This window comes from Stylophora pistillata, chromosome 9, assembly GCF_964205215.1.
Source record: "Stylophora pistillata chromosome 9, jaStyPist1.2, whole genome shotgun sequence".
NCBI lineage: Eukaryota > Metazoa > Cnidaria > Anthozoa > Scleractinia > Pocilloporidae > Stylophora > Stylophora pistillata.
In genome coordinates this window covers 26,620,078-26,642,923 of record NC_142527.1, presented here as the reverse complement: position 1 = coordinate 26,642,923, position 22,846 = coordinate 26,620,078, and the positions used below count along the sequence as shown (strand labels likewise).

General features: G+C 41.3%; 1 protein-coding gene and 1 long non-coding RNA gene across 2 annotated transcripts; both read left to right on the top strand.

Moving 5' to 3' along the window:
- The first annotated feature begins 8,056 nt into the window (after positions 1-8,056).
- Positions 8,057-10,216, top strand: LOC148724089 (uncharacterized). The gene is made up of 2 exons (XR_015991527.1): positions 8,057-8,682; positions 9,442-10,216. It is a non-coding gene; the product is annotated as an uncharacterized LOC148724089 (long non-coding RNA).
- A 6,776-nt stretch (positions 10,217-16,992) lies between these two features.
- On the top strand, positions 16,993-17,946 carry LOC148724088 (uncharacterized). The gene has a single exon (XM_088732623.1). It carries the CDS (start codon positions 17,356-17,358, stop codon positions 17,944-17,946), a length of 591 nt encoding a protein of 196 aa, XP_088588749.1. The 5' UTR covers positions 16,993-17,355.
- Positions 17,947-22,846: the final 4,900 nt, after the last annotated feature.

The following is a 22,846-nucleotide window of genomic DNA, read 5'->3' as shown; positions in this document are numbered from 1 at the left end:
GTGGCGTAGCAGAGAGGCTTGTTATTTTGGCTAGGTAAGGGACTTCTCTTACAATATGTTCCTTGCAAGTTTGGAATCGTACTCCAAAAGCTCCTCCTCCCCTATGAAAAAAGCAGTGATACGCCCGGAAGAATATTAGTCATAGATGACCTTCATTTGCACTAGAGACATATTTTCACGAGCGTCAACTGTTCAGCACAAACCTAAAAGGATGACTTTCATTTTGTCAAACCTACACACCATGTGAACATGATGTGCCAAGTTTGTTTGACAAAACATTCATAGTTTCGTGCTCCAAACGAAACATTTTCATTGGTCCAATCGTCACAGTTGTCTGCATGGGAAACTGTCTCGTTTGAAAAATAAACACACATGAAAAAACGTTCATGCTTCACGGTTGAACGCAAATGGTAGTATCTAACTGAAAGGAAAAAAAACAAACCCCTTTGACGTTGACCTCAGCATTGTGAAGACATTACGCGTAGGTCAAGCACACATTCGAAATCATCAGTTTCTTGCGAAAACATTTGGACTTCTACGTAGGTTTACTCAGTAATTTCCCTCATCAACTGAAGCATGTTATTACATATTGAGTCTAACACCCATCGAGTTACCATTAAATTAATTATATTTTTCATAATGATTCCAGTAATGGAAAAACCATTGTACTTGCTGGTGATGGGATGGTCTGAGTGCCCCAATGTCTTTACAGAATCGATTACAATCAAAAGTCGCAGTGATAAGGAAAACAGCGCGGTAGACTTCTTTATTGAAAATATGCTATACGATACTTGGATAGGATCTTTGTTCCTTTGAAGGAATTAATGATCAAATGGAATGTATAAAGAATAAGCGAGATAAGAATAAATAGCGTTATGAGACTAAGCGATACGTGCACAATACACTTCATGATATGATGCTGAAGTTATTACAATGGTATAAAAGCCATGTATGGGCGGGCATTACAAGTGTTATGTTGTTGTTTGGTTCACTTGGAAAAATCAAAGTCCTTTACCGTTAATCCCAGCATTGTGAAGACATCCTGTACAGGTCAAGCAAGACATTGGAAATCACGAGTTCTGGGTCTAAAAATATTTCACCAAGCATTTTAATGCATCTCAATCTTTCAAGTACATTTCTTAGTCTATCAGGGAAAAATATTATACTAGTGAGTTCAAGTTGGAGTTCATCATTGGTTCCTAAATTGTTGCAGCTTCGCCGCTATTACATTAACTCCAAAAATGATGTATCTAAAGCAAAAATTTTTTTTTCTAATTTTGCTACGTATCATGCACAAAACTTTCAAAGCTTAACTATAAAGGAATCAATTAAAGATGTATAGTGAACCAAAGACAGGTGTTCGTAGAAAAACATGGCGTACGCTTAGACATTATGATTACACCTCGCCTTTTTCAATTGTATCCTTCGAAGGTTTGGTGTGAAATAAACTAACATACCTACGATAACAAACCATGCTGACAGTTGCTTTATTAAAGGGAATCAAAAGTTTCCAATGAGCACTTTTCAGGTATACACCCTAATTACAAATAAGCAGTCTACGAAAGAAGCCTACGAAAGAAACGAACTATTCAGTTCTTTCTTAATTATAAACAATCATTTTTTTTTAGCAAAGGGGAACAAGAATAACGTAAATGTTAAGCCATTAAAGGTAAAGTCTCAATCACTTCTTCGCGAAAGTGCTTCAAAACAAAGACTTGTAAACATCTGCAATGCTATTTCCTGCCTTTTCTCTCCGAGAAGAAATAGTCCTCTTCTTTTCCTGTGAACTGAAAATAGCAACTTGTGAGGGTAACACCAACCTGCTCGTTCTTGTCAACTACGCATGCCGAAATCTGGAAGTTACCACGGTTGCTCTCAATGCTGTTGGATTCTATAAGAGCTGAAGTACTTTTGGATTTCTCTATACTCCCGATTGTGTCTTTCAAAGCCCTCTTCTCAACCTTTTTAACGTTTAAGACCTCGCTGAAGATGTCCATCACAACATCAGAGATCTTGGAAACGTATCTTTGAAACCGGCGGTTTGAAACTGAGTTTTATAAACCTGCGAGCCAAGGGGCTAGCCATGCGAGTCATGCGAGCCACAGTCAAAATTTTAAGAAGTTTTACTTGTTCCATTTATATTCGCATGAGAACAAGGAGCGAAGTTGTTAAAACTACGCGATTTACTCACCATTCTTGACACCAATACACGGAGTTGCCCTGGAAGTATTGTTCTCTTTTCTCTTGAATGATTTTCCACGTGGATATCAATGAATGACGTACAGGAGTCAATGGATACCTTTCAACCACCCATTCGCGAGTAGCGGTAGGGCGGTGGAGCCGTACGTTTTTCTCAGAAAATATTTTTACTTAAGTCTTAAGTAATTTAATGATTAAGTAACTTAATTTTTTTAATTAGGTCTTTGTCATTTTTTTACTTAAGTCTCTGATCATTAATTGTTCAGCAGATAATTTTTGAAACGTGAAGCTGACTGTCCCTCTTATTCTTTCTCTCAGGCTCTGGACTCTTGCAAAAGGCTCAAAGCTTTCATATTCAGATGCGGGTAGAGTTGGAACTTTTCCTCTACTCAACACTGATTACAATTTCCCTTCCCAATATCAGGCCATATTTGGTACTGGATCGTCAGAAATTCCTGGGGAGAAGACTACGGTGACAAAGGATATTTGTACATCAAAATGGGCGATAACTTGTGTGGTCAGTTTTGTGAAGCTCTGCCCCGGCTTAAACTGAGTGCTGTTGCAAGAACCCCACAAACTGTCCACCGAAAATCATGCATTGCGCGCGCAGCCTATAGATTATTCACTAATCTGTATGTACAGATTAGTGAATAATCTGTAGGTTGCGCTGTTTCCCAGAATAAACTGTGGGCGTCTAGACAATGAGAAGACAGATGGTGACTACAATGTATAATAAGATATATCTATCAGTGACCAATACATGACTTTTAGGGGTACTCCATTTAGGTACTCCTGATTACTTGGCAAATCCGTTCACTCTCTATACACCTGTCCGCTCCCTCCGTTCCTCAAGGTCCATCAATCTGTCTGTCCCAAGATCTAGAACCTCTAACTATGGTAATAGATCCTTTGCGTGTGCATCCTCCATGCTTTGGAACAAATTTCCTGATTTTATAAGATATTCCGAAACCTTAGATTCCTTCAAAACCAGGCTCAAGACTCACCTTTTTAAAATCGCTTTTGATTTATAGTTAATTTTTATCTTATTTTTGTAATTACTTTAAACCTTATGTAAAAGCATTGTGACTTATATTATGTATAATGCGTTTTTAAAAACTGTATTATTATTATTATTACTACTCCATAGGGTACTCCATGGAGTAGGGCTCCGAGTTTTTTCATCTCCCTCTTGGGGCTTTATTTTTTTAAAATTTTAAGTTTCATGTTTCAAGTTTGATGTTTGAAACTGAAACTAAATTTCTCCCCATAGAGAAACTATAATAATGCATATTTACTCTAAGTGCACTACTGGTCATCATTTTACTTTTCAGTTATCCAAAAGTCATAGGAAAGGGATGTGGCAACAATGCGACTTTGAAATGCATGCACTACATCTCATAAACCTGCAGATAAATAGCATGAAAGGAATTGCTGGTAGTCCCTTTGTACTCCAGGTGGAGAGAGGCATTGTTTGTCTGAGTAATAAAAGAACCTGGCCAGGTCTGAAACTCGATCAGAGTCCACCACACCAATCATTAGGCCACTGGGTCTCCCACTTTCCCAGGTTCTGATTGAAGTAGGACGTAATCAGTGTTATTATCCAACTACACTCCGTGGAGTACAAATAACACCCGAGATGAATACAAATGTCACGAGGTATTTGTACTCCAGAAAACCGGTTAGACAGGTTTTCTTGTATTGCACAAACAATGAATTGGATTTAAGTTACAAAAAAAAGGCGGATAATTTATATTATATCTCTGACGACGGAGAGTTGGAATAGCTGGTGAAAATTGATTCAAATTTATGAGATAAATCGAATGAAGAAAAGCACTTAGACAACAATGAAATTTTTGTCGTTTACTGAAGAAAATAGAAACAGCAACTCAACAATGTGCCAATTCCATTTTGCTTCGCATACTTCTGTCACATTCCCTGTTAATAAATATCTGAAATTTGCCACACTGTATAACAACTTGGTGTGTTGGATAATGATTAACTGCATTATTAGACATTTTGGTGTGTCGTATCGCCGAGTATTTTACTCTACCGGCTTGACATAATACAGCACAACTTGTAAAAATACTCCTGTATTGCATTAACCACTTCATGCTGGGCAACCTGTCTGCTCCCTGCAAAGTTGAGCAATTACCCATGAAGTCTCCTCAGTAAAGAGAGGTGCTGTAATTAGTCCAGCATCTTCCTAACTGTATGGCATCTCACTTCATGCTGGGTAACCTGTCAGCTCCCTAGGAAGTTGAGCAATTACCCATAAAATCTCCTTGCTAAAGAGAGGCGTTGTAATTAGTCCAGCATCTTCCTCACCTAAACTTAATGACCCTAGGCCATATTCAACTTTCCGTTGCATGAAGTAATTAAACAAGGACCCTGACTATAAAAGGACTTTTGCCCTGGGCAAGCCGTCAGTCATTTCGTCCCTGACACCGAACTGTCGACATCAACCAGTCCGTGACCGTGCGATATCGGCAAAACTATTGTAACCGAAAGGTCACTTGCAGCCAGTGCATATCTCAAACTTCTACGAATTTTGCCATTTTCGTTTACGGCAAAGAAAAGATGATCGGCTCCACTCAGTTGGCTCCACGGAATGTGCACCCGCTTGCGATGTCATTTCTGTAAGGAAGGCAAACGGCCAGAGGGCTAGCGGTGAGGACTAGCTTTTATGACCTTTATTATCTTTCACAAAAATCCTCTTCTCACACCGGTTTTGTATTGTTGTAATAAAGTGGTTAGTTTCTTCGACGTTTTGTCTACGGGATTTCATGTGACACTTATACAAGAACTCCTCTGCAATTAAACAAGAGATCACGTTGGATAGAATTTTTGTTTGAATCGCGCGCCATTTCTCCAACGGAATATGTGGTGTTGAAATACGAATCCCGTGGGTGCTCATATAAAATAATTTCGGTCACGGATTGGAAACATGTCTGGTTGACTGAAATCCGATGGAAAACAAATTATCATCGACTATATTGCCTGAACGGGCCTCAAGAACTATTGAAAACCTCGACCTTTTCATAAGTAGCTGGTGAAATAGGCTTCTCGTTGCAACGCGCGTCTAAAATGTTCAGGCATATAATATCCTACATAGTGCCGTGTCAAAATACTTAGAAAACTATGTTCCTTTCAAAGGGACCTATTCTCGAACTTCGCTCTATTTTGTTTTCCATTTTTGAGGCTTTTTCTCCCCATAACTCAAAACGTGCGATAAAACATTGGACCCGTTTATGTCGGTTTGGGTAGCCGCGTCGCTGGCGAGATGAGAAGCCTGAGCGAACGAGCAAGATGTAAACAAAGAGGAGTGACTTTCACTTACCATACCTCTTTGTTCAGACCATTCGAATAAGTCTAAGAGTCGTTCCATCAAAGTAACATTTGCCATCGGTGTTCGACTCGCTAAATGAAGGCGTTCCTTCAACCGCTGAATTCTTGTCTTCACGCTTTCCAATCGCTCTTCCATTCCGGGTTCGACCGCCAGCTCCAGTGTATAACGGACTCGTAGACCTCGCGCCGCTACTTTGGCTTTTTTTGATGGAAAATCCGCCATGGCAAAATAAAATGCAATTTTAAAGCTAAAGACTAGTTAGTGCGCGACTGTAGCAACCGTAAAATGGATCAATTCGAAGTGGAAGATGAGTTATGTCGCAACATACACGTACACACATTTACATACATGCACATAAATGTACTTATATGTACATGAAAACCACTCTCTCTGAGCATGTCACAGTACTGAGATCCTCTAGTCAATGATATCGACGGCTCAAGAAGTTGAGGCAAACGGAGGGGAGTCAGAAGGCCAGTACGATCATCTCGCAATAGGAGGAGCCGTTAGGAGCGCGAAATTCAAATTGCGATAGCCTAGTTTTTTGAGTTTTGCAAATGAAGATCAGTATTTCTCCATTCGTCCCTTTTTAATCGTCAATAAAAACATTTTCAAGTGGAAATCGATTGAAACAAGACAAGGCTATCGGTCTTCGTGTACAAATCTCTTTTTCCCCCTTCACCTTCCATTAGTCAGCCATCTTCGATTAGCCATGGAAGCGAAGATTGCGTTACAAGACGGGGGAGGAGCTATCCCTTTTATAGTCAGGGTCCTTGTTTAAGGCGGGGGTAAACCTGAAATTTGCTCCCAAACTCAGTTTTTTGTTTTCCTTAGAATTTGTAGCTTTGGGTATTTAATTTTACTATGGAAAAATAATTTTCCATTTATTTTCATTATTTTTACCCTTTTAAGCGATTTTAAAATTCCTGCTTTGGCTAATGGCTTGGTTACCATGGTAACGAGAGTAGCATTTTTAAAAATTTATCAGTTGTTTATGCCTTGGTGTTCTGGCAACAAAGCCAAGCGGGCGGGAGCTAATGAGATACACTTTATTTAGTCTTATTTGAGGATTTTTTCTGGGACAAAACGATTATGGGATAGAGTTAGAGGCAGTTTTAGTCCGGGTTTCAGTCGAATGTAATATTTAACGCACATAGAGCAGTAAATCAAAGGAAAAGTTATCGAAAATGGCTGGAGAGAGAAGTAGATCTGTCTACTTGAAGAAAAGAAAGACATTTTTCTGGAAGACGAAAACAGGAAGATGAGTTTGAAGAACGAAATCGCCCACTTAACTCCGAGCAGACACTGTCATCCCAAAATCACAGAATGTATATTTCTGACTTGAGGTCTTTACTCTATTTATGATAAAATTGCCTGATTTATCTTCAAATTTTTACTTGATTTGTCTTTCTAGGCAACTTAACTCTTAAGGAGGATATAAGTGCTAGAGCAGAGCTAATGTCACGGTTTTCCCTTCAGTGCAATTCCTCTGAGGAATCCAGTCCACTTCCAACATACAGTAGTGTGACCCAGTGAGGGAAATAATATGACATTAACGACTGAGTTGTCTTCCATGGAAGACAGTAGTAGGCTAAAAAACTATGGAGAGGCTCTCTATCCTTGGTGGTGTATGCACCAGAGAGGCAGCACCATGCAAAAGACAGTAAACGATTGATGAAGTCTGATTTACAGGCTACATAGAAGGAAAAGAGAGAGCATCAAGGGGAGCAACTTCTGAGGACTCGTCAGTAGGAAGCCCTTCAAGAAGCAGAAGGAGTAATATATGAACCAGGAGTCATTTAAATTACTTTTAGACACTCCTGCAGACAAAATATGGACACTTGGGCCACTAGAATGGTTGCATAATTTAATAAACTAAGTGTGATTGCTATTTCTAGGTTTAAAGGCTATTTTCTCATTACGCAATAATTTTGTCTTCAAGAAAAGATATCTTAAGAACAATTTATCCAAATGATCTGATATTTTCAGCATTTGCATGACGAGCTTTGCCCACCAAAAAAATTTATGCAAATTAGGCTAAGCCGGATCTGAGTTCCGCCTGGCAATTATTAACTGTAAGAGAAGATCTCAGTTCGCACCCACAACACGTTCAAAGTGTTGCGGATGAAGTTTCTGTAATTACTTTTTGGCACTTTTCGGCGTCAAAATTACATAGTTTGGGTAACCCAAAACCCTTAAGCTGACCTTTCTTGTCATAACACGAATGTTTTCCAGAAAGGGACACGCGGTAATGCCGGTGTCACTCGTGTGCAGGCATTTTCCAGGTAAGACCCTCGCGTGGAATCAACTCATGTTTACTTTAACGCCCCTTTTATGCGCACAATGTAAGCCAAAGCAATTTTATAGTTAAACGTAAAGATCAGAATATTTTCTTCTAAGAATGATAAATGATCGACGCTGAACTAAATTTTAGGTTGAAGAAAATGCAAAACGGCATAACATGCAAAAGAGGAAATTTGGAAAAATACGAAGTTACGGAAACCATGAAAATCTTCAATTTTTAAGAAAGGAAATTCTTATAATTCCAAGCCAAGTAAGCTTTTCTAGTGTTTCATTCTTTAAGGCTTTGTGTAGAGCGGGGCCTTTGTTTGATAAACCGTAAAACTTAGTGACAAGTCGAAAGGGCTCGCTCTTGGTTATGATACTAAAGAGTAGAGGGACACCACGGTGATCTTCCAGGTGTTTGATCATCGTCGCCGCTCGTGGTGTACTTCGCTACTTATGTGAGCGAAATCGACGTTCTTCCTCTCTTTAATTCTGACAGCTGTGTGAAAGATCTCCATACAATGAAAAACGGTCGATTGTGCTTTTTTAGTGGCGGCTTTAACGCTCGTCCATATTCAGCGCTTATCCCAAACATGGCATCTCTAGCTATCTACAAGACACGCTGCGATGTATTATTCGTCCATGTTCAACACAACTGCGCTAGTGAGATAGAGAATCGAAAGATCACATTGTTGCGCTCAAGGCAGAGTGCGCTAAGTTTGCCAAGTTCTACAATGGACAACAGATCGTACGGCCTCCCGCAAGACTAAGGACAAGGTCTATCAGTTACAAGCAATGGATAAGTGGCATTGTAGAAAGTTTTAATTCGTCCGTGCATCCAAAGGCCGATGGTATGTAATTTTGCTCTTTTCCGTTCTTCACACACTCGAATAGCTGTTAAAATTAAATTTAATTGCGGGTTGTGAAGTCAAAATGCAACGTCGCCCAACATGGTTTTAGTTAAACCAGCGTCTTCTGAGGTGCTTGCACCAAAATAATTTAGAAGGGAACAACAGCGCTAACCGATTTAATAACTTCTCAAGAACATGTCAAAGTCTATTAAAATGCAGAAATTAGAAATAGTAAGAATTGGTGGTTCATGTTAAAAATCATTAAAGAACACTTCTCAGTTTGGCTCGATTGTGCTGTCACTTTCCACTAGTTGTTCATAGTGACTTACTCATTACTTTCAGTATTTGTTCGAGCTTTTCTTCGACGAAATAGGGGACATACAAGAAATCGCAATTCACCTCTAAAACAAAAATAGTAACAAGCTCTTCTCCCAGTTGGACACCAGATATGACTGCGTAGTAATAATTGCGTAGTACGCGAAGTTGCAGTGTGAGAAAAATAATGAGTGAGGAAAATAATTCTAAGTGCTGTACAGCGCGATTTTTAACATAGATTACCTAGCTAAAAAAAACCTCTTGTCTTAGATATTTATGATAATATAGGAAGGTCCCCAAGGAATACTAATAACCCGGCGTGTAATTTTGTGATTGACAAAACCTGATAACTCAGGTTTATGTTTGAAAGGGCAAATCATTTAGTACATTTCACCCCAGAAGAAAATAATCTCTTAACTTTCGTAATTATTATTTTGGTTTCAGGCAAATGGTGTCGAGTTGAAAGATACTAAGTTCCTGAAACATACATCCAAGCTTTGTTGGGTTCTGTCCTGGTGTACCGGTTCACAAGGGAATTACCATTGTTCTTTCTTTGGTACAATTGGTTTGGTTTCTTTGTTTAGGAGTTATCGGTTAGCTATTGTGTATTGTTTGGTCTTTTGTATTGGCTCTTGTGAACCGGTACACGAGGACAGAACCCTTTGTTGGCAAGCATGCCGAATGCTTTTATAAGCGTGCGAGGGAAAAAATGCACTTGCGGCCCCTGTATGGAGAGAAAAATCCAAAGTTTTTTATTACAGGGATGGTAGAGTGAATGATGTTATTTCTGGTCTGAGTCATCAAAGTTCTGTACCATTAGAGTTAAAGAAAAGCTATCGGGGGAATATGGAGGTTGCTGCAAGTAGTAGCTGTTAAACTCTCAACAAGCTTTACAGGCGGCCAAGGACAGAGTATGGGGCAAGAAATCAAGCACGATTCTCACCCAGTAAACTAAAATGGTTGTTGGAAATTGAGAGGGACGAGCAACCAGAGAATTTGAAGTAATCTGGTGGCCTGATCTTTTCTCAGGCACTAAAAATGGGAAACTGACCTTGCGATTTTATGTTCCTAAAGTGATACTTTGATTTCAATGATGTGTAGTACACAGTCTAGTTGACTTGTTCGTCATGTTTCCATAAATTGAGTAGCTGTTTCTTGGCAGTTTTTGTAAGTTTGTTTTAAAAAACGATAAAATGTGTTTTGCATTTAGAGGAACAAACTTGTTTGTAGAAGGCTAAGATTAAACCCTGAATACAGCAAAATGACCCTGTAATGTTAATGCAATTCATGTCTCGCTGGGCGCACTATACTCTGATGCCCTTCATTCTGTTGTAACCAAATTCAGAGGGAAAAAAAAACACCTGGAGAAACTCTCAGAGGGATAATATCTGTGGACTTTCACCATTTCTATGGTCATCAGGAATGATAGAATAAAGCAGTAACTGTTCACAAAAGTCTTAATTCACTTAACTGAAAGAATAATGAGTTGGAGGGAACTATAGATCATTTTTTCCCAAGCATCTCTAATAATTCATGATGGAAATAATAATAACATTGATAACAATAATAATGATAATAATAATAATAACAATGATAAAAATATTTACAATAGTTATAGAAATAATGTTCATTATCCTGATGGTTATAATTCCTATGATTATTCCCATTAATCTACTCATTATTATTATCATTTATATTACTATTATGATTATTTCAATGTTTATCTACGAACAAAATGGTGTTATTGTTAGTCTAGCTGAATGAGTATCCAAGTGATTGAAACTGGGGCAAATTAATCTCAAGAAAAGACAGGAAAACCCCAAAAACTGTTCAGGACTGCAATTCTTGAGTTGGCTCATTGTGAAAGGTTTTGGGACTTCATTAAGCTAGTGCTGTCTGTAGTGGGCCCTGTGTCAAAGAGAGAAGAGTAGCAGCTGAATTAATAATAATAATAATACTAAGGACAATGATACCATTGATTGACCGAAGTCACCCTATGACTAATGATGATACGTGACAAATAGCATAAGCAACACACTTTTCAAAACAAAAAGAGCAAGCTAAAACTGCCATCAGATAAAAATAACTGTCCATAAAAGACTGACAGCATAGAGCTGAAAAAAATAGGGAATGGTTCTGCCATCAGATAACAACAGTCCATAGACTGACTACCCAAGAGAAACAGAACAGATTGGTGGTTCTGCCATCAGATAACAACAGCCCATAATGGACTGACTACCCAAGAGAAACAGATCCACCTGTTAGTTCTGCCATCAGATAACCACAGTCCATGGACTAACTACCCAAGAGAAACAGAACTAGGCAGGTGGTTTTGAATCAGAAAACAACTACTTAAGACAAGCCCTCTGTACCATGTGTCTTAGAAAATCTTCTGCATTCTAACAATCTATTGAAGAGAAAAACTATGAGAAACACTTGAATTTCTACTTGGGGGGAGGGGGGTAAATAAATGAAAATCTACTTGCCTCAGCATGCCATCCTCATTGAGCAGCCTATTTCATTTTGAAAATGATTCAATCACAATCATAAAGATAATGATAACAATAACAAAATCATTAATAATAATGAAAATTATAATAATCATAACAATAACTACAATGACAAAGTCCGTGTTAGTCTGGTCTCTACCTCGCAGAAAATACAGCCCACCAACTGAAGCTGAATTATTTAAAGGAATTGTATTGCAATTGGTCATTGAGGCACTGAAGCCACCTCACCACGACAAGGTACGAACATTGAGGTGGAAAAAAGGGGTCTGTAAAATTGACTCCGTGCTGATTCGAGATGAGAAATCCGTGTTCGAAGCTTCTACAGTTCCACTCCAACGGAATTTACTTTAGCTGATCTTTCGGTAAGTTAGGAAGCGAGCTCTTCGGAGTCGTGACTGAGTTTGGCGCCAAAAGATAAATTTTTCGCGCCTTCGGGCTCAAAGTCTAGTGTGGCGGAGTTCACCAGATTTACGATAGTCATAAATCCCGCAGATTTAATAAGTTCGTCGGGGATTGTTTTATTACGAAGACGATAGACCAGCTATTAGACCGCACGTGAACAAAACGTGAACGAGGTCGGGAATCCTGGCTAACCCCACTACTCCGAACGATGATTTGACCGGCTGAAGTTCCCGCGTCGCCACACTTTGGATTTCGTCGGGAAATATCTTAAATACATCGCGTATGAAATATTTACGCAAAGGAACGTCACATACGTCTTTCAAAAGTAGATACCAATGCTTGCAAGGGTCAAGTGTGGCACTTGTAATCCTGCAAAGTCTCTGCGTGGTTAAGTTAGCCGGTGGAGAGCCGCACGTCGAAAATCCGACTGCCTCTATGACTTCATTTCGAATGGTTTCGAAATCGAAAACATGATGCTTTTCGAGATTTCGACATTAAAAATCTCGTCGAGGTTTAATATTATAATATTGGTAAGAATTTAACCAGAATACGAGGCCAAGTCGTGCGATCGCCACAGGTTTTGTACCAAAACAACATCGTGTATTACGATCGCAAAGCGTTAACACTGATCGATACACCAAGTGACGCAATACTGGAAGTTCGATACGGTTGTTATTCAGGTCGTACGGCACATGAAAATTGCGATATCTTTTGTTACAGTTTTATGGCAAACCAAGCGAAAGAATCATACCTAAATAATCGAAAGAGAGGCTTTTTCGAATACGGCGCCTCGCAGGTATTGCCTCTTCTGTGAAAAGCAAGGATCTTTGAAAGACTACGTGATTAAAAATGTCGTTGTAAGGAAACAGCCAGAAACAGAGAAAACGCAGTATTTTATGACCATTACGCGCACAGCAAACTTCATTTCATTTCATGATTTTGATTTTCATTGCCAACAGATGACCCCGCGTTAACTCGCACGCAATCGCGTATCTCTCGTGGATTCGTGGGCGCTAATCTGTGTAATTACATTGTGGTGTAATTAATGTGATGACATCCACCCAACGCCTTCTTCCCCAAACCCTGGCATCAGTTTACGATGCCTGCTGAGAATTTTTTTCTTGAGCAAAGCTCGTCATGCTCTTGATAAGTTTTGCGTTATGAGCAGAGCAATTTTCCACATGATTTATGTACTCAAAGTTATGAAGTGAAACACTACTTTGATTTCCTATGTCAAATTTAATCGATCACCGTTTGAAATGTTTTCAACATATCAAAAGTCCATCTACTTATAACAATAAGCAACATATATTCTTTGAATTGACACTAAAAACATTTTTTTTCATTAATTCCAGGAGTTATCTTTTCTTAAGTAACCCTTGGTAGAACCCAGCAGGTGGCACAATAAAACGAGTGGTATCCAATTACAATTGACATGTGGAGTGTAAAATATTTTTTTCATGATCTTCAATTCATCAGCTTTCCAGAGATATATAGTTTGCCTAAGTTTGCAATTAAATCCTAGCCATGAAAAATAGTTGAAAATGGGCATTTTTTCAGGTTACCCCCACCTTAACTCATTGACAACTGTTTGTATAATTTGCTTAATGGGATGCTAGCTTAGTCCAGCACTGGCAGCCTTCTAACTATTTTGACTGGTGTCCCTGGATAATTTTTAATCAATTATGGTAAAATATCTTTGTAACAGTTGAGATCTCTATCAGAAAGAGTTAAATATAATGCCTTTAAAAGAGGAAAAAATGAAAAAAATGTCGTTGATCCTAAATGGGTATCCCTCCGTTCCTCCACAACTGGGTTTGTTGCTGTGTTGATGCATAGATTTGTTGTTGTCAAGAGAAAAAAGAGATAGTTATAAATGAGGTTAGATGAAATTTAAGCAAGGTTAAAATCAAGGCACGATGGTCAGCGGAGGACATGCTGCGGGGCGCCCCCTTTGCAATTGCAGGGTCACGAGGTTTCAGTACGTTTTGAGATCGTCGCGGATCCTAACGCTAGCCGCCTCTTGTGCTGAAATATTTTACCGTATTTTCCGCTTTCACTCCGTTTGGAATAATGGAAGGACGCCAGACTAGAAATAGCCTTTCGGCGCGCCTGCTTGAGCGTCAATGAAGGCCATCCAACATCGACTGTTGCGTCCACGGTAGTTCCGTCTTCGTGGCATGTAGCACGCCACCTCTCGTAAACTCGCCAAGCATACCGTCGGATATGCTTGAAATGGTGAGGCTGGTGGCTTCTCAAGCAGCTTAAGCGGTAGTAAATTCACTACAGGGCTGTTCACTACCATCCAGCACCACGTCAACTACGACTAATGGGAATTCGCTCGCTACGGCATCTCCACCACTGACGAGGTGGGCAACCACGTGGAAAGTTTCCTGGCAGAGGTTCTAGCTTGGGGTTCTCTGAAACGACTTCGCCAGTCTCGGCTACAGGTACGTCTGTTTCTTATTCTGTACCGGAATTTTTGAGCACGTTCTCGATGCCTACGACGAACTCTACTCCGGTTAGAATGGCGACGCCAATGACGGTCAGTAGTTTCCCCTCGCTTTCATGTAGTTTGTTTGATCAGTGCTTCGTAGTTGGCCCGGGGTTTTCTCCAATCCCTCCAAAGATCGTCAACCAAATTCTGGCGGGCAAATTTATCGACCTGAGCGAGCTGCTCACGCCAAATCTCCTCCAGGCGCAAACCGAGCCACAGTTGTTGTTCGACGGCAGAGTAGTTCTAACGTCGAGTGGCAAAAAGCCTCGCCGTTGGATCGAAGACGTCGTGAGTTGGGTCGAAGCATTTACAATTTTCATGCTGGCCATTGCATCGTCATTCCCGCATCGGTGGCGTGATCTAACGGCATATAAGCTCTTAATCCTACGCACGTACCGCCAATTTGGTGGCCAAGTTTGGCTCAACTATGACCTAGCGTTTAGGCGGCATGCTGCCCCGACAGAACTGACTGACTGGTCAGCGATGAATGTGCAGTTATTTAATTTCCATGCGGCAGGGGCAACTAACTACTCTTACCCTGGCCAGGTGACCGCCCAGGGGGAAGCGACTGGATCACATTCCTCTGACATCATTTGCAGATCCTGGAATCGTGGCCAGTGTTCATCTCCTTATAAGTCCTGCAAATTCGCTCATAAGTGTAGCTCCTGCAATGGAGATCATCGCGCCGCAGACTGCCAGAGCTCAGCCTCCAGACGAAGGTGACGCTCCCCAAGCTATTCTAGGGATAATGGGAGAAGCAAGAAACGCTAAGCACTGGACTTTAAGGGCCCAATCGTCCATAGACATTGTTCTTGTTGTTAGTTCTAATTTGTAGCATCAGTTGTTATAGTTCTTTAGACTACCTCCTTTCACCAGGTTCTGTTATCCAAGAAGAAGGCGAATAAATACCACATATTTTGGCTATACTGTGACTAGGGCTGGGGTGAACCCCCCTACTTAATTTTATGTGTCTTTCACCCACAGTCAGCCTCCCCCCAGTCTCTGCAGTGTCTCCTCTGAAACCAGATCGGTTTCAACATGAGCTCAGGGGTCATCCAGATAGAGGGCAAGTCCTGTATGTCCTCGAAGGACTGCGTGCTGGCTTCAGACTCGGCTTTACTCCCTCGGGCAATCTTAAATCGGCAAAACGACTTAAGCCTACAGCATATGGTCACGGAGGAGTAATCGATTCCTACCTAGCTGACGAGGTCAGATTAGGAAGAGTAGCGGGCCCATTCCTATCCCCCCGTTGCCCAAGTTGCATATCAGCAGCTTCAGCGTGATTCCAGCAAAGGGTCAAAGAGGCAAATGGCGCCTTATAGTAGACTTATCCTCCTCTCAGGGGCTCAGTGTTAATGATGGCATAGACCCGGAAGAATTCTCGATGCACTACATACGGCTGGATGAAATTATCAGGATGGTAGCCGCACATGGGATAGGGGCCCTGATGGGAAAATTCGATGTGGAATCAGCCTATCGTAACGTCCCTGTGCATCCGGAGGACCGTTACCTGCTCGGACTTAAGTGGAGAGGCCAGTACTATGTTGACTTAGCACTCCCCTTTGGTTTGCGGTCCGCTCCCTATATTTTTAATTCGCTTGCGAATATGGTTCAATGGATCCTTGTACACAACTATAAAATCTCAGACCTGGTTCATTACCTCGATGATTTCATATTAGTGGCCCCCCCTGGCTAACAGGTGTGTCATCATAACTTAGCTACAGCCCTCACAGTCTGCCAACAATTAGGCCTCCCTTTGCATCCTAAGAAGTGTGTGGGCCCATCAACTGCTCTTACTATTCTCGGCATTCACCTAGATTCGGTTCGACAATCAGCAGAACTTCCACAGGATAAGTTGGCAGCGCTTAGGGAGTTAATCGCAGCATGGACTGCGAAGCGCTGGTGCACCAAGAAAAAGCTGGAATCCCTGATAGGTCACCTTCACCATGCAGCCAAAGTCGTCTGGGCAGGTCGGGCCTTTATTCGGAGGATGAACGATCTCCTGAACTGCTTCCGCAGGCAGGATCACCCTATTCGGTTGAGTCAGGAGTTAAGACTTGACCTCAAGTGGTGGCACCAGTTCCTGTCACATTGGCACGGTGTTGGTTTCTGGCTATTCCTGGGGTTGTCCCCTCCCCCAGACTTGGAAATTATGTCTGACGCGTCAGGGGCTATAGGATTCGCGGCCATCTGGGGCTCAGTGTGGTTTAACGGTTCGTGGCTACATCAGCAAGTTGATAAGTCCATTGCCTATAAAGAGTTATTTCCCATTGCAATTGCCGCCGCAGTCTGGGGCCATAGGTGGCCAAGGCTGCATATCAGGTTTCGATGCGACAATGAGGCAGTGGTCGCCGTCCTCAATTCGAGAACATCAAATGTGCCAGCCATCATGCACCTAGTGCGCCATCTTTTGCACTCAGCCGTAAAGTTCCAGTTTTCCTTCTCAACACTGCATATCCCTGGACTCTGTAATTCAGTTGCTGACGCCCTTTCCCGTTTTCATTGGCAGGACTTCAGACGCCTGGCCCCAACGGCACTGGCAGCACCCACCCTACTCCCTTCAGATGTGATATGCGACTTGACGTCAGCTCTCTAGAATCCAGGTGCACGCATTTCTTCCAAGAAGGCCTAGCTCCATCCACACGACGTTCCTACGCTTCTGGTCAAAAAAGGTTTATAGAGTTCTGCCAGCAACTGGGTAAGCTTCAACCCTCTGGGTCTCCTTGCCCAGTTGAAGAGTGGACGTTGTGTCTGTTTGTGTCCCACCTGGCCGGATCCATTCAGTACTCTTCGATCACCGTTTATTTGTCCGCTGTGCGGGCCCTTCAGAATTAGCAGGGCTTCAATGACCCTTTGTTAAATTGCCTGCGCCTAAAGCGAGTTCTTCGGGGGATCAAGCGATCTCACGGCGCAGTCAAACGCGAACGTCTGCCGATCACAGACAAGTTCATGATGGTAATTGTCAAATCTTTGGATCTACACAATTTTGACCACTGCATGTTCTGGGCGGCTTGTTCCTTGGCATATTTTGGTTTCCTAAGAGCCTCGGAATTCACAGTTCCCTCCTCATCCAAGTTTCCCCCCTCGGTGCACTTACAGGTGAAGGATTTGGCCGTAGACGCATCCCTTGACCCAACATGCTTACAGATCTTCATTAAAGCCTCAAAAACAGACCCTTTCAGAAATGGGGTAACCCTTCGCATTGGCAAGGGATCTCCGCCCTTGTGCGCGTTACAGGCAGTATTATCTTACTTGTCACGTAGGGGAAACGCACCTGGCCATCTGTTCAGGCTCCAATCGGGAGAACCATTATCTCGACCCCTACTCAACAAGTGGTTGAGCACCATTATGGATATGGCGGGCATCCCCGGGAAGTTTTCGAGCCACAGCTTCAGGATTGGGGCAGCCACGGTTGCAGCTCGCAATGGGATTCCAGACCATCTGATTCAGACAGTTGGTAGATCGTCGAGCAATGCGTATCAGATGTACATACGGACACCGGCAGATGTCTTGGCTAGCTCGTCACAGCAGTTGTCTTGACTACCGGTATGTGCCATATCAGTGTATAAGCAAAGGTAGGGGGAATGATGCTTGGTGGGGTTTTGGGTTGGAGGTACCATGGCTCAACCCCGGTCCCTCTTGTTCCAAGCACCATTATGGGGGTGGACCGAGGTTGTGTCGCCATGGTAACCTCCCTACTTTGGGTAGTCAGCGGGACTGCCACAGTGCTACGGCACCTTCCTCCAAGCTCATCAGTGCCGATGAGTTTAAATGAGGCTAAATGAAATTTAGGCAAGGTTAAATTAAGGCACGATTGTCAGCCGAGGACATGCTGCGGGGCGCCCCCTGTGCAATTGCAGGGTCACGAGGTTTCAGTTCCTTTTGAGATCGTCGCGGATCCTAACGTGAGCCGCCTCTTGTGCTCCCACCCTCCCTCCTCTATGCCGGGCCAAGAGCAGGTAAATATAAAACAATTCCAGTGACTTGTCAGTGTGACTGGTGCCAGGGGGATGGACCGAGGTTGTGTCGCCATGGTAACCTCCCTACTGTGGGTAGTCAGCGCGACTGCCACAGTGCTACGGCACCTTTCTCCAAGCTCATCAGTGCCGATGAGTTTAACTTTGAATTATTTATTGCTTCTTGCAGGATTTCTTAAAAGAGGGATACAGGAGGATCATGTCCTTTTTGCTAACAATGCAATGACATCTTCTGGCTGTTGTACACTAGAGCTGAATTCTTAAGATACACCACCTAATTAAGCGTGACTGGTAAGTAAGCAGAATAAACATCTCATAGGTTAGAAAAGGAAAAGGGAATTTCAAGTGGATAATTTGATTGAATTTGCAGTCACAAAGTCATCTAGAGGAAATGCATGTATGTGCATTAATTTGCAGATTAACAAAATGATGAATATCCAAAACTATTTATCAAGTTCCAGTTGTTTGAGGACTGGATAATACTATCCACTGCCTGGATAAATTTCTGTCTGGTGTGGCTAAGTACAGTGCGTTTTAGTTACCATTTACCGTATTTTTTCGGTTATAAGGCGTAGCATTTTTTCAAAGAAATTTTGCCTTATCACCTTTGAATTGTCTCAGATTCGGGGTGCGTCCATTGACTCGGATGTTCCGTACTCGCGTGCAATTTCCCGATTATTTTTCACTGCCTCTGCTTCCGCTACTATTTTCAACTTAAAGTTCAGATCGTAAGAATGACGTCGCATACCAGGCATGATTTTTGTTTTGAACTTAGCAATGCTTACTGAATCGCCGTGAATTAAGTAATTAGTGTTACAACTAGGAGTTTGACCAGCCAAGACACGCTTATAAAGTTTAAACTGGATCAATTGGTATTCATAGCGTTAGAAAGTAACACTGTTTCCTCAGAATGCAATGGTATCTATATCTCTTTTATAGGTGTTATTTTTTTTTTCGCTTTGTTCAGGTAAATGTTTGACTTTTTGCCTTTTGTTGAAAAAAGGTGACATGACTGTAATTAGGAACTTTGAAAATGCTATTAATAATGTTTTGAAATTGAAGATAGTAAAAAAGCCCAAAGTTGAGGTTGCGTCTTATAACCGGGTATTTAGGCGAAATTTTCAGTTTAACAACTTGAAAGAAAAGAGTTATAAAATTCAGGGTGCGTCTTATAACTGAGTGCGTCTTATAACTGAGTGCGTCTTATAACCAAGAAAATATGGTATGTGTCAGCAAACATACTTTCTATTTTTCATTAAATTATAAATGTTTGTTTGTTTGACATGTATCTTAATAGTAATTTCAATAATAATTTTTTTTTTCAGGAGAAAAGATGGAAAGGTGTCAGCTGTGAAGAATCAAGGAAAGGTGCTATAACTACTATTATTTTCATATCTAATTATCAATTCATGAACTTCATTACAACCTTTCTTAATCATAATCGTATTAGTCAGGAGGCCCAGCTTGAAAACGTGCTTATTTTTCATTTTCATTAAACATTTTGAGTAGAAGTAGGAAACAGCTTAAAATCTTCTTCTTGCCACTCTGATTAAGATTATTGCTGTTTCCAGCTTGAAATTTTAGTATTTTGGTATTTAAGGGGGTGTTTCCTTCAGGCTCCTACTCCTACAACATTGAAACGAGGTTGAACTGGTTAAGGTAATAAAAGCAAGACAAATAGTACCACATTGATGGAAATTAGTCATATGATTTGATAAAAGGCTTAACACTTAGTTGACATCAAAAGCACGGCATTAGAATGGTCATGTAACCAGATTCGCTCTCTAAGCATGAAAGCGAGGCTAATAACAAGACATGATCAAATGTGCAATGAAGTCTAGCAAACTGATGGAAATATCAGTTATATGATTGTAGAAACTTTTTGCCCTCGGTTGGAATTTATAATTTTGCTTATAGAATGGTCACTTGAGTACTACACTGCTTGTGCATTCAGACTCTTTTTCAATAAAAGGCATTAAAAAGCACAGTTTCTGTTCATCGATATTTCTATTTCTTCTAGCTAATCTTGTGTGAAAACAAAGCGTATTTCTTGGGCACAACACCAAAACAAGGCTAAATGCATATGATTATAATCATTCACTGCTTGTAAGAGTCGTTGTTTATGCACTTTTATTCTTTAGCTTTCCTTGTATGCAAAGGATTTTTTCTTGTGGGATAGTCACTGCAGGTTTCTAAGTTGTGCCACAGTTTGATCAGGAAATAGAAAAGATAACAAAAACCTGCCGCTGCTGCAAAGTAGGCTGTCTGAGCTAAATCTATAATAGTCACACTTCTTCGTCAAGTGAATTGTTTCTAGTGGTTCTACACGTGTCTCCACACTTGCAACCCTTGGAACATCCTAGAGACAACCGAACACAGGTACATCGGTAGTTGACACAACTATCATTGCACGAACATCCGCAGAACGCTAATTGTAAACACGATGCTGATACTTCCTCTTGATTTGTCAACTTGGGCTCAAGAACTCCTTCCTTGAAGAACCACCCATTTTCTTCTGGACTAGCCAGGGATAGACGAGGCTCTTTTGCTGTTCCAAATCTTGCATTGGTAGTTCGCCCACCTTATATGAAGCAGCAGTGTATCCTTTGTAGGAGCAAGGGAATCAAGGTTCTTTTTCACCTTGCGAAATGCTGATGCTCGCTCCTTATTTATATCTTTGCCATTTGATCCATGGTTATAGAGTTGACATAGGAATGCCACGGCATCGGCCAAGACGCTTTCGTGTGGACAAGAACATGAGTGTTACGACACACGATGTTCACCTACTTGTAGCCTGTAGTGGTTACGTCTCTAGCATGGAGTACAATTCGAGTGTCTGCCTCTTCGTGGTCGGAAGACTGCTCCTGCAGACTTTCTCTAGATGCATGGGATGATCATACCTTCAGTATGTCTTTAAACCCTCTGCTAACCACCAGCTCGCGGACAGGATGCGTCTCATAATGCTGTGAAATTTCAGTGGACAGTGAAATGAACAAGGCTAACCTTGTTTTCTTCAACGACAATAAACCTGTCCCAGTTACCAATTCGTTGCTCCCTGCTCTCCACATTTCTTCTAATGCCTTTGTTCTTCCCCTTCTTCTTCTTTGTTCTGGTAACTTCCTTGATAGAATTTGGATTGTACCAGTCGAATACCACATCTACTGTTGTGCATTTTGTCTGAAAAGGGGGAGACGACGAACGCCATGGAGATTGGTACTCCACTCTCCAAACGTCTTTGCACCTGTTGTATTGCCAAGGGATTGGACGGCTGCCATTCCATCGATAAAAATACATGTCTGGCACTGGCTGGTAGGGGGCTGACTTTGATCCACACTCTTGTGTAAGATACTAGCAAGATCCGACTTGCTTGAAGCTAGTCTCAGGCATCCGTCGAGTGTAGCTATCGATAGGGGAATTGGTGAAAGTTTTCTTTGTAAGAGAGTGCCAACGTCAGCTTCGCGGCCAGATTCTAGTGCAACTACCATTCGTCTCAAATGATCTCAGTCTGCCTTCACGGCAATAGTCTTATGTTTATCAAGTGTTACTGGTACGGAATACAAAGTATCAAAGGTCTTCAATTTCCTCTGCTTTAAATTGTCGGGAAACTTAACTTCTTTCTTAATCAACCTGGCATTGACAAACTCATTCCCGATAGTCTTCCTGATTTCTTCCGCTCCCAGCAAATCTTGCTTAATTTCTTCACTTGCAACATCTCCAGTCGAGACTACAACTAAGTTTTTAGTTCTACGAAATTGGTCATATCTCCTAAAGTGTGACACAAGTTTTTGAACGTCTTCTTCGTCACGCTGAATTCTTGCCTTTCTAAGGTCTTTGTGAGCAACATCTTCTTTTTCGGTTCCAATGCCAAACATCTTTTTTGTGTCCTCAGAAAGCTTGGCACGCTCATTATAGGTTAGGCACCAACAATCCCTTGCAGAGTCTGTCCGTGTTATTTCAACTAGCCCTCCTGCTTTGAAGCGTTGAATCTTGCAAAGTTTTAAACGTATTCCACTCTTTGATATGAACTTTTTCCCCAGCTTCGCTTTCATACTCCAGGAGAAAACGTGGTTAAGTGACCATTCTAGCGCCTTGGTTTTGATGTCAACTACTAATTGTTAAGCTTTTCATTGAATCATATGACTAATTTTCATCAATGTGGTACTGTTTGTCTTGCTCTTATTACCTTAACCAGTTCAGCCTCGTTTCCATGTTGTAGGCGTGAAGAGCCCGAAAGAAACACCCCCTTTAAAGCTGGAAACAGCAATATTCTTAATCAGGGTGACAAGAAAAAGATTTTAAGCTATGTTTCCTGCTTCTACTCAAAATGTTTAGCGAAAATCACTTTTTTGCTATCTGCCACCTGACTATTAAAGTAAAATCAGGAGATGAAAAATTACTTCACTCCTGCTGCCAACTAAATACTTTTTACTAATGACAGCTGTCTCTTTTTTATGCCCTGCGGA

Excerpts from the sequence above, each read along its gene's own strand:
- LOC148724088 (XM_088732623.1), top strand. The coding sequence starts at position 17,356 with ATGATGGTAATTGTCAAATCTTTGGATCTACACAATTTTGACCACTGC.